We start from the raw sequence: 12,881 nt of genomic DNA, 5'->3' as shown, positions 1-12,881 counted from the left end.
GAAACTAGTGACATTGTGCTTCGCAGGTTCAAGGGAGACTCCATTTGGGTATGGGCCAGGCGAGGGAGAAATCACCATCACAAATACACACCAAAGATGTATCAAACAGAAGCCAGAAGTAGGTTAAAGGGAGCTGAGAACTATTTGTATTCATTAGTTGTCTTCAAGCTCCTGCTTCACTGCCAGATGGTGGAGTCTGTCTGCCCATGTGAAAGACAACGGTTCACACAAAACCCACCCTCCTTGTGAGGAGTACTCATTTACTTCCCCTCTGCATAAAGACCTCCGTGTAAAGAGTCTTTATCTGTGCCAGTGCAGGTCCACATAGAGACACTAATCCTACGGGGCAGCTTTTGGTGTCTAATGTGGATGGGGCAAAGTGAGAAAGCGGAATATTTACTCAAATACTCAACACATACCCCTGGTGGATTCTTGAGGAACTATCACTTGTGTACTTCGAACTCAAGATAAGTAGCCCAAACTCTGAATAATGTATGATAACCTCCATCAAGAACTGTTTGTGATCGAGGACAAAGAGTCTTGTAACCAACGCTAGATCGATGTGGTTAAGGCCAAATGTATAAGCTTCTATGTTGAGAGTTTACTCTGAGATGCACCTGTCATTGCGGGGTGGGGTTAATGATGTCACTTGGAGCTGGCTGTGGGGGAGGGGAAACGAGCGAGGAGTGGATCGGGAAAAGTTGCACTTCGTTGAGTACCTGCAGCACAAATAGTCCGAGGTCAATTGTAAATTCCGCGAAGTTTTCGGAGGAAATAAGGCATTTGATTATGAATTTGTTAATTTACACATGATCTACCACGATAATTTTATCTTTTTACCTTCTACATCGTAATCATAAGAGTAGTGATCATAGTCAATAGACTACAATAGCTTCCGCGTTGAATGTTCTTCGATGGGAACAAAAATGGGAAATTTGATACTCCTTGTAGTTCTCTTTGGAATTCTGCCAATAGGTAAGTTAAAACAATACAAACAAACAAACCTATTCTATACCAATAAGGTACTGTTTTGTTATACGTTCTGATGTGTTCCAAAATTGAGTTATCAGCCGAAACTGGTACATTGTTAATTATCAACAGGTGTAAACACGACAATGGAGACGTTTGCGTCACGTGATAAGGCTGTTTACTAATAGCACTACACCGATTGATCATAGGGCCTACATTTTTTTTTTGCTCTGTAGATACTGAGATGAAGTTTTTACAACAAAAATGTTAGGCCAACTCGTCTATCTGAGACACTGATAGCTGTATTTTATACCGCTTTCTCCAGTGGTTTTCCATTACCATTTACATTGCGACGCCATCTCAGGTTAAGGCTTAGGTGGAGATGTAAATGTTTGTAATAATAAGTACATTCGTTGTCTCACACCTCATTCGTATGTCCAACACCAGAGGTACAGTCCATTCAAGTGAACGTTCCTGAGACAGAAAGGACTACACTTCTCTTTTCTTCCGTCATCCTTCGCTGTGACTACTCAACATCTGCAAATCCCTCAGAGGTCTTAGTTACATGGAGATTCAAGTCTTTCTGTAAAGACCCGGTGCTGGAGTACTACTCTACAGGTAAGCTAAGCATCCTGGCATTGTGAGGTTTGGTTGATTTTAAAGAGAAAATTAAGCTTTTTTTTTTAAAGCCAAACTTTGAATTGAAATCAAAAAGTGTTTTAGTGTGTTAAAACGTAAGTGTTTTATCGATGCAGTAAAATTACCAATACTCGTTTTAAGATGTCTTGTTTGAGTCTGTATGTATGTGTGTATTTTGTAAGTGCTCTACTTCATGTAAAAGGCATGTAATAATTAAAACACACAGGTGAATGTGTCTAAACTAATTTGTCTTTCCCCTAGCCTATCAAGCTCAATTGTCTTTGGGGCAAGATCCCGCCAATGACTGCCAAGATCGCGGGCGCACCGTTCGTGTAGTTGCGCAGAAAAGGGGCACCAATGAACCCATACTGGGCTCAGAGTACCGCGAACGCAAGATCACCATCCAGAACAGTGAGTTATGATAATAGAACTTTTTGTGGAGTCTGTCTTATTTACATGCTGAAATCATGTTAAGTGATGATGGAATGAATCGTTCTTTCTCATATCCTTGTGTGCAACCCAGAGGCAGACCTGGTCATTAATGAAGTCATGTGGTGGGACAACGGAATGTACTTCTGTTCCATTGATGCCCCCGGAGACACGACGGGGGACTCAGACCGGGAGATCAGACTCCTTGTGTACCGTAAGTAATTAAAGAGGAAGGTAACAGCTCGCTGGGCTCTTCGTCTATTTACAGACTGTGTATACTCACATGAAAGAGCGTTGCACAACATAAAGAATTTTGGGGAAAATAGATATAGCCTCAATACATCAATCAAACAGACCATTCATTTTATACTCGCAAGCAATTATTTGGTTAACATTTGTATGCAAAGTCTTCTGAGAGTGATACTGCATAGCACTGAGGCCCCGTGTTCTCTTTCAGATTGGCTAACGGTGCTGTTCATCATCATCGGGGCCCTCCTCCTCATCATGCTGCTGTGCGTCTGCTGCTGCCAGTGTTGCCCGCAGAACTGCTGCTGCTACGTGCGCTGTCCCTGCTGCCCACAGACCTGCTGCTGCCCAGAGAAAGGTGCCACACACTCAGTCACACCAGCCTCATGTGTTTCACAGAGAGAGAACAAAGGCAGACATCTTGCCTTTGAATAAGGGAGGAATTAAAACTACGACGCTGCCTCAGACGTTTTTGCATGCCGTACTGTTGTTGACTTCATCAGTTCTATATAATGCATATTTCAATGCGCAGACATTCACAGCGCCGCTCATTGCTCGTTGTTTTGCAGCGATGATGCAGCACAGGATGATGAAGGAGGCCAAGAGGGCTATGGCTCCGTGGCTCAATGGCCAGCCCATATACGCTCCAGTGTCCAATGGCTCCTCACAGGCTTACCCATTACTCTACCCAGGTCAGTCAGCCAATGGTTCTCTCTAACCCAGCAATGTTTATCAGGTACGTTACACTGAGCTCCTAATAAGCCTGATGCTTGGCCTGGTTTGCTTTAGTGCATGTAGGTACTGGGGCATTGATCAAGTTAGACATCAGATTTTGAGACGAGGCTTTGGTTTGTTTGTGATTTACACAATCACCGGTGTGTCTATGAAATTTTCATTAGAACATGCAAGTGGCTTCTGTTTCTACTCCTTTTGTGATTCTGTTAAATTGTTTTTTTTCAGGCTCTGTCTCAGAATACCCCTCCAAGCAGGGTATCCCTATGGGCCCCATGGGCCCTATAGGCTACGCACCTCCACAGCAAGGCCTGCCTGTCATGCCTCATGGTATCTATGACAACAGAAGCGCTCAAGGAAGCGTCCAAGGGACCAATCAGATGCTGGACTTTCTGGAGAGCCAAGTGCAGAGCATGGAGCTGGCAGCCCCCCTGGTTCACACCCAGCCAGCACCCTTTCAGTACATGGCAGCTCCTCCTCTCCAGCATTTACCCCCCCAGCGCCGAGCCACGCCACCTCAGGCTGTGCCTTTCTCCGCCGGGCCTCCCAGCATGCTCTCTGCCCTCGATGAGCTCGGAGTACAAGGCATGGAGCGCCGCGTCATTCAGCTGCCGCCCATCATCGGCCGTGGCCCCGGCCAGCCCCCTCACCGAAGCTCCGGAGGCACCCGCGGGGGGCCTCGCGTCTCCAACCCATCCAGTGAGAACTCCAGCCGAGGTGGCCGTTACCGCGATAACCGAGGAGGCCCCCGTGACCCTCCATCGCAGCGGCACGGCATCCTGCGTAGCTACAGCGACGAGTCGGACTGGGACGATCGCCACGGGAGACGGGGGGTCTCCTCCGGAGGCGGGCGAAGAGGGGGTGGGGGCGCGGATGGTTTCCGTCCCCGCTCACGCAGCCGAGATGACCTGATGGACGAGCTGCGTCACGTCACCCCTCGCCAGGACAGGAGCTACTCGCCGCCCCCGCCTCGCCGCCGGGGCTCCTACAGCTCAGAGGAGGAGGACAGCCGGAGAGGAGGGGCGCGCCCCGCGAGAAGGAGCCCCTGGCATGAGAAGCCTCCCAGCTACTCCTCCATCGAGATCCAGCCAGGGCAGAGCAGCAGGAGGAACTTTGACCGCTTCTCTGTAAGGGTTTAAAATAACACTCAAGTGAAGCACCAAATAAGCCCATGGCTTCAATCCCCGTTGACTAAAATGACTAAATTCTTTACATCTTTTCCCCTTCTCTCTGATCTGCCCACTTCGCCTTGTCTTTCTGCCCTTCTCTTGTTTCTGTTTCTGTCTCTTAGGAGAAGAGTTCTCGCAGTGGCAACAGTGTGGTGATCTGAAGCTCACCCTCAATTTAAGCAGAAGCTGACGTCTTTTCACTCATTTTTATACACTTTTAGGGAAATGACCCACCACACTGATGTATGGTCCATTAGGCAGCAGTCATTATCATGGTCAGGAGAGGTTGTTAGTGGTTACAGATTACTGGTGGCTCATTTCAGAGATAAAGAAGTTTCTCAGTGAATTTAAAGTGAAGGTTTATTTTATGTATAAATATGTACAAATATGTATTACAATTGTTTTCAGTGTTTTTATTTTAGAAATGTAGTTCTAACTTGATCGGTAGGTTTGAAGCGTTGTCAGATGCTCAGACACCACATTTAATTATTTTTGTAATTTTTTCATCTTTGTTTACCAACGAAATGCCTGGAAATTCTGCACTTACCTCAGATTCTGCGGGCTGTGTGTGTATCTGTGTATTCCAGTTTACACTGATTCATTTAGTGTGAGATGGTGAACTGATTTTCATATGTTGGTGCTCAGCTACTGAGAAGCTGTGGTTGCTTAAAGAGGTTATTTATGCTTTCAGTGTGTAGACTGGGAATGTCAGTGACTTCACAAAATGATGTTTCCTTGTTGTGCTTGTTCAGAAATTGATGTATTTCAAGCCTCTATTTATTTCTGAACAAGCAACAAATCAAATAGTTTTGTACAATTACTGGTGTTTTCTTTTCATTCTTCTAGGCTATATTTGCTCTGTGTATAAAGTGAAGGATCACTAATCATCTCCATGGGGACATATGAAGTCTAACACAACAGGTGAATCTCTGTTTGCACAGAATTGTCAGTTGTGTCCTTTGACCGTTTGTCAATGTGTTTTTAGAGATAGCTATAGCTGGAGGTAGGATTTTGCACTATACTTGGTTTGAAATGTGTTGTGTACATATTGTGATTTAATAGTCTGTATAAAGCTTTCAAGGGGAAACATGGTGTAGATTGCTTTGATTGTGAAATTCCCAATTACTGTTCAAATAAACGATCAAAGCAAATAGTCTCTTGTTTTTATTCTTACCAAGGAGAAGGTGAAGGCTGTTTTTGTTTGTCAGCTTACTATAACTTAGCTGCTCCCTGGTTTTAAAAGACATCTCTTTGTCTGAACAGTTAGGGGAGAGCGTGGTAAGTTGTGACATGGGTAGGGTGCATCACTAGGTCAGTGGACATTTACTCTGTTTCATCGCAAAGAGCATCATTTGAAAATCCCTCTCATGTGGGTGGAGAAAGAAAATGCAGGAGGGAAGAAAGTGTCTGGGTCGAATTTGGGAAAGAAAAAGACAAAACACAGTAATTAAACATTACATGTCATTAAACCCACTTACGACTCATCAGATGAGAAATGTTTCTGTCTTGTGGTTTCTTTATGGCACTATTTTCAAACTGCCTTGGGTTCAATGTGTGAGATACAGCAAACGGCTCATGCTGCATGCACGCTACCTCAGGAGAGGCTATTTATGTTTTGCCAGAATTACCATAGGTCTTTTCAAATGAACATATGATACGGACATATGTGTCGTATTATTTCCTATGTATTACAGTGACTGAATATAATAATAATGCCATTATCTACACCTACAAGATCTCTATACCTTAGTGCTGACATAGACCATTTGCTTTAATGTTGTTTTAACATTACATTGAACCATTTCACAGTAAATTGTATCGTTTTCTAATAAAAAACCTGAAATCCTGAAATAAGGGGAAGACTTAATGCAAGTATGACCTGCTATTGGCAGCTTTTAGTGTTATTCTTTTCTTTGGATGTCTTCATATACTTTCTATAGGAGTACTCCTGGAAGGGTTTCATGTTGAAGAGTGAGATGATTTTCGTTCTCTGCGACCACACTCCTCCGAAAGCGAGTGATGCATGTTATGCCGTTCTGCCTTGTTTATTTGACTGATGACGAGGTTGACTTCCACATTCGTTTTTTCTTCATCCACTAGATGACGCTGCTTGGATTAGAACAGTATTCATACGGGTCACCTCGACAACTCTTACATTTCATTCAAATCGAATAGGTGGGCTACAACTGAGCGGTTCCACGAGAGAGTTTTTAGTTTTGAAATCCAGAACGCTTCATTTAAGCTGAAGTCTACAATAGACATGGCAGGTATTGGATAATCGTTGTACAACCTGCGAAATGAGTAGGCTCAACCTCAAAGTTATGAATTATCTATTTATCTAGACCAAAATAGCTGCCAATAGTTACCAAATACCTATCTTCCATTTAATCAAATTCGAATCGCCTGTAACTGCTAAAATTAATGGTAGCCTTATAAAACTTTGTATTCAGTGCATATAAGGTACATGCAACAATCGACTCGTCTTAAATGTGTTATCTTTGTCTCTGAACATTTAATGCAGATCATTGATACAGTAAAAGATTATCAATGGCAATAGAGGCTGAACCAGCGCAGTTTTGTTTGTAATGTGTGGTGATCGGTAGATGGCACTCGTTTCTCCCATCATAAGAGATATTGAAATGGGATAACGTTAAGTTATTTTATTTATACAGCCATTAATATCATCAGAAATATCATTAGCGACAATATTTTATGAATAGGCCTACTAGCCTACTTTCTTCAGGACAACAGAGTCCCTAAACGCGTTTTGGGTTTTTCTTTTGACAATTTTCTTCCGTTTATTAACATTAAAGACAATGCAAATGACAGAGACGCTAATGTTTATTTAACGGTGCCGTTTGGTACAAATTGTATTTGGATTTAACTAAGTGATTAATTGTGTCCTTTTGTGTTTCCCAGTGCCCATAGCCTAATTTCGTATTCGAATAACTGTGACCTTGTCTTGACGTGATGAGACTATCTTGAAACGTCGTTAGTGTTGCCCTAACCAACTAGAGTTAGTCTACCTCTTTAAGGTTTGACTGAGGAATTGAGTCACGTCTATCTCAGTAGATTCATTGTTGCCTGCCCAGCCAATCATTGAATTTGACGACACAATAGAGACCAAAGTTGCGGTATAAAAAGCCTTGCAGAATTTTAAGCATGACACCTATGAGTGTTGTACACAGTGCTGATAACCTCGGGTGCAAACTTATATCAACCGGATCCCGACGAAGCTATAGAACATGCATTTTGCAAGACTCCTGATTTCTGTATGTTTTGTAATTGCGCTAGGTCCAGTGGGTTATGGTGATATCACAACGCACCACCAGACTTCAGTAGCTACGGAGGACAGTGAGTGCTCATCATGTGAGTTTAGACAGCAAAGCAAGCTCATGAGACTACATGCCATCAAGTCCCAAATTCTGAGTAAACTTCGGCTCAAACAAGCTCCAAACATCAGCCGAGATGTGGTCAAGCAGTTACTACCAAAGGCACCTCCGCTGCAGCAACTCCTTGACCAGTACGATGTTCTTGGAGATGATAATAGGGACGGAGTTATGGAAGATGATGATGACCATGCCACCACAGAGACCATCATGACGATGGCTACTGAGCGTAAGTTATAGGCTACTGTCCTCAAAATATTAAGATACTAATCTGCGCGCTGCTGGTATGGTAGCCAACTGGGTACCCGGAGCGCAGAGGTAGCGCTATTTTACGCCTGAGTCTTATGTATTCTACTTTCTTATTGAAGCGCACCAAAGATGGCCATATGATTGATACATGTCAGAAGAATATGAAAACTTCTTATTTCTTTATATTAATGGCAGTTATTTATTTGTAAAGACTGTCAAACGCACATTTGCCAAAAGAAACAGACATTTGTATTTATTTGCACCTATAATGCACCAAAACGTGAAAAATAGAAACTAAAACGACCACTTGCAAATCAAACCTCATTAACTTTCCGTATGCGCTTTGGCACTTCACTTAGTGGCTGTCTCCGCAACGTCCTTGAATATAAAAGTGGGACAAGTTAAGCTGCATGCTCTTGAGTGAAATACCCTTACACCTAACCAGTCTTTATTCTGCGATAGTTCTGAATGACTGACAGGATGCCTCTCTTTCTGTGCCTCCCCTGTTCATTTTATCTAGCGGATCCCATCGTGCAAGTAGATCGGAAACCCAAGTGTTGCTTTTTCTCCTTCAGTCCGAAGATTCAACCCATTCGCATTGTGAAGGCGCAGCTTTGGGTACACTTGCGACCAGCGGATGAGGATACCACTGTATTCCTTCAAATATCAAGATTGATGCCAGTAACGGACGGAAACAGGCATAGAATCCGATCGTTGAAAATCGACGTGAAAGCAGGGACCAAATCATGGCAAAGCATAGATGTCAAACAGGTTTTGACAGTGTGGCTCAAACAACCGGAGACCAACAGGGGCATCGAAATAAACGCGTACGACGCAAAGGGAACCGACTTGGCTGTTACCTCTTCGGAACCGGGAGATGAAGGACTGGTAAGTTAAACCGACTTTTCATTTTCACCTGCAGGTTCTAACGCAGTCTTTATTTTAATAAGTTAAACATAATGTAATCACTCGGCAAATGCATTATATAAGTGGTACTTTGAAGTTTGATGTTGCCTTCACTGACAAGTGTGAAGTGGTCAGCGGACCAAAAACAGATGTTTGAAGAGAGATTCATGTTTTCAGCTGTAATTATTTATGGCCCTATTATTTAAAGGTCTCTGTACCAGAAACACTTCCCCCTTTCCTTACATGTCACAAAGGCTAACTAATTGCCCATTGCCTCAAAATGTGTATGTAGATGGAATTTCTTGTATGTGTGGCTGTTCTCCTTGTACTGCCATAACAACACCAGAGCTCCCTTTATGTCGTTTGCTGAGCCACTGCAGGATGTAGCTTCACAGATCCCTGATCCCATGATCATTTGTGCTCACACGGTTTGTCTTTCACAGCAACCCTTCATGGAGGTGAAAATATCCGAGAGCCCTAAAAGGTCCAGGAGGGATTCAGGACTAGACTGCGACGAGAACTCCCCCGAGTCCCGCTGCTGTCGGTTCCCTCTCACCGTGGACTTTGAAGACTTTGGCTGGGACTGGATTATCGCCCCCAAGCGCTACAAGGCCAATTACTGCTTAGGGGAGTGCGAGTACATGCATCTGCAGAAGTACCCCCACACCCACCTGGTGAACAAAGCCAACCCACGGGGCACGGCTGGGCCTTGCTGTACCCCCACCAAGATGTCACCCATTAACATGCTGTACTTCAACAGGAAAGAGCAGATCATCTATGGCAAGATCCCGTCCATGGTGGTGGACCGCTGTGGCTGCTCTTGAGTCAGCACACCCACCCGGTCTCATCCCCCCCTGGACTTCTGAAAATAATCACTTTAACCATTTATCAGTGCTTTCTTACACTGTGCAATAGAGCCAGAAACCGCAACGAGGATGCTCACCCATTTTGCCGAGCATAAGTGTCACGTGGATGTACTGATGGAATGTCATATAGTTGGACTTGGGAATGGACATAGCAAAACAAACGAGAAAAAAATTTGATGACGTTCGCTGACAAACCTTTTTTTCCATTCTGCTTGATGTTTTTAATTGTCACTCACATACATGCTGTATACATTCTCTTGTCTGCATCTCTCTTACATGTCACACTCATTTTGTAATATCCATATTTTTTTTTTGCAAGAGTGGCTATCATTGCTAGATGGCCATGCTAACCTTTTAAGGCAATATTTTTTTAGAATTTTTTTGAGTGAAATGGAGAGGGACTCAAGAACATTTGACTAGAGCTGGAAACGAAATCCTATTGGAAGTGTTACAGCTGGCAAACAGACCCGGGCCTCATGTACATTGCCATACATGCCAAACATTCAGTGCGTCCTGATTATAGCTTTACCATTACTCAACTGCTTGAACTGCCCTACACACTTGAATTATTATAATTATATATGAATACATATATTATATATCCATATGTGTATATATATATAAATATATATATATATATATAAATATAAATCAGCATTACTGGACGGAAGGACTTGAACCAGAGGCACTATGAATGCAGTCTACACATTGAAATGTGTATCAAAGGCAGAGGTTACATGAGAAGAATGAATGTTTAAACCATGCTTAAACTCTTCTGTCTTTCAAACAACACAGTTTGCACTATGGCAGACCAATAGAAAGAATTGGTTGCTAAAAAGTTGTAAAAACTGATTTTGATATGTTTGCTAATTGTATTATATGCCATTATTTCCAGTAGCTGTTAACTTTTTTAACCTCTGTTAGTAAATGTATAAGACCACAACCTAGCAAAAAGTGCACAATATCAAATCTATATATCTGTAAAACAAATAAAGGTGCTTGCTCTATTATGTCATTAATTAGTCATCACTGGACAGACTAGGCCAAACTGTTCTACAAAATGTGTAGTTATCCATTTGAGCCCAGTTGCTCTTGGTTTTGGGCATGTCTGTCTTTATGTGAATCATGTGGCCATTTATGTTACATAATATGTACCCATTTTGTCATAAGACATAGATTCCATGCGAGAACACAAGGGTCATTGAGCAGAATCTAGATGCATTGATATGGTGCTTACAAATGAATGCATGCCTACAGAGAATACTGGAAACATTCTGATTAATGAACTTGAATCTGGGGAGAGAAATACTGTCATCACAACAGGACATTATTTGATGCCTATGATGTGGCTACCCAAAAGTCCCTTCTTTGACCTTTGTTTGTTATCTGCCCTCTGATGGTTGAAGTGACCAACAGAGTAATCATGTTAGCTGTTGATTTCAACACATTCCATTTCCAAGCATGTGAACCTGATCTGAAAACAATTTTTTGGCCGATAATTATATTTTACTCTTCAAAAAATTCCTACGATAGGGATGTGTTTTGACAGCAGAGCTAATTAAAATGACAGCCTATTGAAGCCCTCACTTCCGTCCAGAAGAGGGCGAACTGTGCTCTATGACAGTCACTTCCTTTCCTGCTGTGAGTTGGACTGCAGCCATGACGACAAGGTGGGATTCGCACAGAAGTCAATAGACCAGTCAGGGGATTAGAACTCCCTGAGAAATAGTATTGCTTTCCCCATTACGGTTGAAAAATGTCCTCTTCTGACCACTGCCTCATTTCTGGTTTCCATCAGGCTGTATTTGCTGCTTTTAAGATTGCTTATTCACTCACATATTCAGTCGGTATATCTTTTGCCTTGCTTTTAAATCCATGTCCTCAAACCTAGATAGATAGTATCTGGTTTAAAGATGCCACTGGTGCATTTGACAGATGGAAGATTCCATTTACATAGTGCTACACTGAAGGGAACATGCCACAGAGCCCCCAACTAAGATTTACCTCCAGTCACTTTTCTCAGCCCGAGATGATTGATCTGTTTTCTTAAGCGTCCTCTTTCCTGCTGAAAGTATGACAAACAGGAAGACGCTAGTGGCTGACTGAGTGCTGTTACATCTGTCACAGGGATGCTCCCCGCGTCTCAGCTGCGCGGCGCCTGCCAGCACATTCCCACACTGACAGGTGAGGAAGTGAGTGTGAGAAAATGGGAAGACAGCGGCGCTCCTCGGGGAGGGCTCAGACGCAGCTCGAGAAGTGCCTGGCTCGTCTCCGGGTCCAGGATTCCCCACATCCGCACATAACCATAGGGGTGCCTTGTCAAGGCGTAGAGTAGCCCTCCAGATGAGGGGAAACACCACCAACAACAGGAAGAGAGGAGAACACAGCTGCCAGGTGTGGTCAAACATCTGCAGCCACAGTTGTGCGAGATGCTGAAACAGAAAACAGCTGGACTCGACAGCTTGCCGTCCATTGGGGGGGGTAAGGTGCGCCCATCAAGAGTCTGTGCTAGAGTGATTTCTCCGCAGCAGGGTTGAGCCGTCATGCTGAGAATGTTTCAGAGTTTTAGATGCTCCTGTCTCGAAATGAAATGACAAATTAAGCAGCGAAAGGTATAAAGCCAGCCCCGAACCCTCCAACCCTTTCGAAATACGAGCGCCAAAAGAACACTGACAATCACTTTCACCATCCATCCCTTTCCACAGTAATAATTTGTCATCTGGTACAGACAGACTGAAAATTCAGCTGTTACTTAACACATTCGAGTTTATCATCAACATACCTTTCGCATCGCAGTAATCACCTGCATAATCTAGGGGGACATGATTTGGGAACCAGGTGGGCAAGTTTGCCTAAGCTCAGTGTCTGCAGCGTCCAAAGAAAGCAATGAAAATCAATAAAAGACATGAGTCTGGAGCAGGAGCAGGCAGATGTGCAGCCGTTGACAGTCGGCTGTCATCAAGGTTGATGGATTTATCCAAGGCATCCATACTGGGACTTCTACTCACTGCCACTTGTTTTTTCACTTAGTGTTGGAATGGGTAGCCGTTTCCCAAATGTGTATTGACCTCTCTGGAACTAGAAATGTGATTCATTATATCGTAAAGCTACTGGAAGTTGAGGGGGTGACGATTCGTCGGAGATTGTTCTGTTTAAGACATGTAATATAAAATGGAATTCTGTTTTTGTCTGCGCTGGTTCGCTTGCAGGTGCCATTCGTCAAGTCTGTGTTTCCACGCCTGGCAATATTGGGAAAGGAATGATTTTTCTTCATATTTTATTTCATT

The 12,881-nt window shown here is 43.4% G+C and overlaps 3 protein-coding genes across 3 annotated transcripts in view; all 3 read left to right on the top strand.

Moving 5' to 3' along the window:
- Positions 1-660: 660 nt before the first annotated feature.
- Positions 661-5,335, top strand: ildr1b (immunoglobulin-like domain containing receptor 1b). Its single transcript, XM_012836375.3, has 8 exons — positions 661-975; positions 1,417-1,587; positions 1,870-2,019; positions 2,132-2,251; positions 2,495-2,641; positions 2,853-2,975; positions 3,244-4,142; positions 4,307-5,335. Exons 1-8 carry the CDS (start codon positions 915-917, stop codon positions 4,343-4,345), a joined length of 1,710 nt encoding a protein of 569 aa, XP_012691829.2. The 5' UTR covers positions 661-914; the 3' UTR covers positions 4,346-5,335.
- A 2,025-nt stretch (positions 5,336-7,360) lies between these two features.
- On the top strand, positions 7,361-10,601 carry mstnb (myostatin b). The gene is made up of 3 exons (XM_012836492.3): positions 7,361-7,802; positions 8,343-8,710; positions 9,172-10,601. The coding sequence occupies exons 1-3, from the start codon at positions 7,430-7,432 to the stop codon at positions 9,550-9,552; spliced, it is 1,122 nt and encodes a 373-aa protein (XP_012691946.1). The 5' UTR covers positions 7,361-7,429; the 3' UTR covers positions 9,553-10,601.
- Positions 10,602-11,723: 1,122 nt separating this feature from the next.
- hibch (3-hydroxyisobutyryl-CoA hydrolase) overlaps positions 11,724-12,881 on the top strand; it is a 24,246-nt gene continuing 23,088 nt past the window's right edge. Inside the window, exon 1 of the mRNA XM_031578196.1 lies at positions 11,724-11,778. Within this exon, the coding sequence (XP_031434056.1) occupies positions 11,724-11,778 (55 nt within the window). The remainder of the gene's footprint in view (positions 11,779-12,881) is intronic.

Source organism: Clupea harengus, chromosome 2, assembly GCF_900700415.2.
Source record: "Clupea harengus chromosome 2, Ch_v2.0.2, whole genome shotgun sequence".
NCBI classification, from domain to species: Eukaryota; Metazoa; Chordata; class Actinopteri; order Clupeiformes; family Clupeidae; genus Clupea; species Clupea harengus.
Note: the sequence above shows the minus strand (reverse complement) of the source record. Positions and strands in the feature narration are given on the sequence as shown.